The sequence below is a fragment of the Salvelinus sp. IW2-2015 genome, unplaced genomic scaffold (genome assembly GCF_002910315.2).
Source record: "Salvelinus sp. IW2-2015 unplaced genomic scaffold, ASM291031v2 Un_scaffold8719, whole genome shotgun sequence".
Classification (NCBI taxonomy): domain Eukaryota; kingdom Metazoa; phylum Chordata; class Actinopteri; order Salmoniformes; family Salmonidae; genus Salvelinus; species Salvelinus sp. IW2-2015.
In genome coordinates this window covers 7974-9368 of record NW_019949978.1, presented here as the reverse complement: position 1 = coordinate 9368, position 1395 = coordinate 7974, and the positions used below count along the sequence as shown (strand labels likewise).

Here is a 1395-nt window from a genome sequence, read left to right as displayed (position 1 = left end):
TTGTTTAAGTGGACTAAATATAACGGCATATACCCAACTAATCTTTAAACAGTGACGAGTATTAAAGTGTGGTAGACAGTGAGTCTTCACATGAGACTGCTGCTGCTGATGTAAAAAGGGCTGTCTACACTGAACAAAAATATAAACACAACATGTAAAGTGTTGGTCCCATGTTTCATGAGCTGAAATAAAAGATCCCAGAAATGTTCCATACGAACAAAAGCTTATTTCTCTCAAATTCTGTGCACAAATTTGTTTACATCCCTGTTAGTGAGCATTTCTCCTTTGCCAAGATAATCCATCCACCTGACAGGTGTGGCATATTAAGAAGCTGATTAAACAGCTTGATCGTTACACAGGTGCACCTTGTGCTGGGGACAATACAAGGCCACTCTAAAATGTATAGTTTTGTCACAAAACTCAATGCTACAGATGTCTCTAGTTTTGAGGGAGCGTGCCATTGGCATTCTGACTGCAGGAATATCTACCAGAGCTGTTGCCAGATAATTCAAAGTTGATTTCTCTACCATAAGCCGCCTCCAACAACATTGTTTTAGACAATTTGGCAGTATGTTCAACCGGCTTCACAACCGCAGACCACGTGTAACCACGCCAGCACAGGACATTCACACCTGGCTTCTTCACCTGCGGGATCGTCTGAGGGTGGTGGGCCAAACCAGGCCCACCCACGGCTACGCCCCTGCCCAGTCATGTGAAATCCATAGAATAGAGCYTAATGAATTTATTTAAATTGACAAATTTCCTGATATGAACTGTAACTCAGTAAAATCTTTGAAATTGTTGCGTGTTATGTTTTATATTTTTGTTCAGTATAAATAAATACGAATGATTGATCGATTGATTGATCGATTAATTATTGACCCCCGACCACCTTCAGGCTGCTGGGTTGTTTCTCTGAGACCAAGAAGGTTGGAGCCACGGGAGTGTTCCCTTCCAACGCCCAGCCCTTCCTGAGGCTGCTGGAGGACGACGGGGTTGCGGCCGGAGCAGGGGGCGGGAACGGGGACAACATCTGCCCCACCCTCAAACACTGCAGCAAGCTCTTCATCTACCTTCATAAGATGGCCACCGACTCCTTCGACAGGTACGTCAGTTACTGTTTCTCACTAAAACAGACTCTAGGCCCGCTCATTTGATAGGTCAGTGATTGACTCCCTCAATTGGTCAGGGATTGACTCCCTCAACAGGTCAGTGATTGACTCTCTCAAATGGTCAGTGATTGACTCCCTCAATAGGTCAGTGATTGACTCCCTCAATAGGTCAGTGATTGACTCCCTCAATAGGTCAGGGATTGACTCCCTCAATAGGTCAGTGATTGACTCCCTCAATAGGTCAGTGATTGACTCCCTCAATAGGTCAGTGATTGACTCCCTC

The 1395-nt window shown here is 45.0% G+C and overlaps 1 protein-coding gene across 2 annotated transcripts in view; it reads left to right on the top strand.

Moving 5' to 3' along the window:
* The first annotated feature begins 798 nt into the window (after positions 1–798).
* LOC112079624 (WD repeat and FYVE domain-containing protein 3-like) overlaps positions 799–1395 on the top strand; it is a 5536-nt gene continuing 4939 nt past the window's right edge. Inside the window, exon 1 of one of the 2 annotated variants that reach the window (XM_024145519.2) lies at positions 799–1105. In XM_024145519.2, the coding sequence (XP_024001287.1) occupies positions 1083–1105 (23 nt within the window). In that variant the 5' untranslated portion in view covers positions 799–1082. The remainder of the gene's footprint in view (positions 1106–1395) is intronic. The other variant, XM_024145520.2, reaches the window with a different exon arrangement.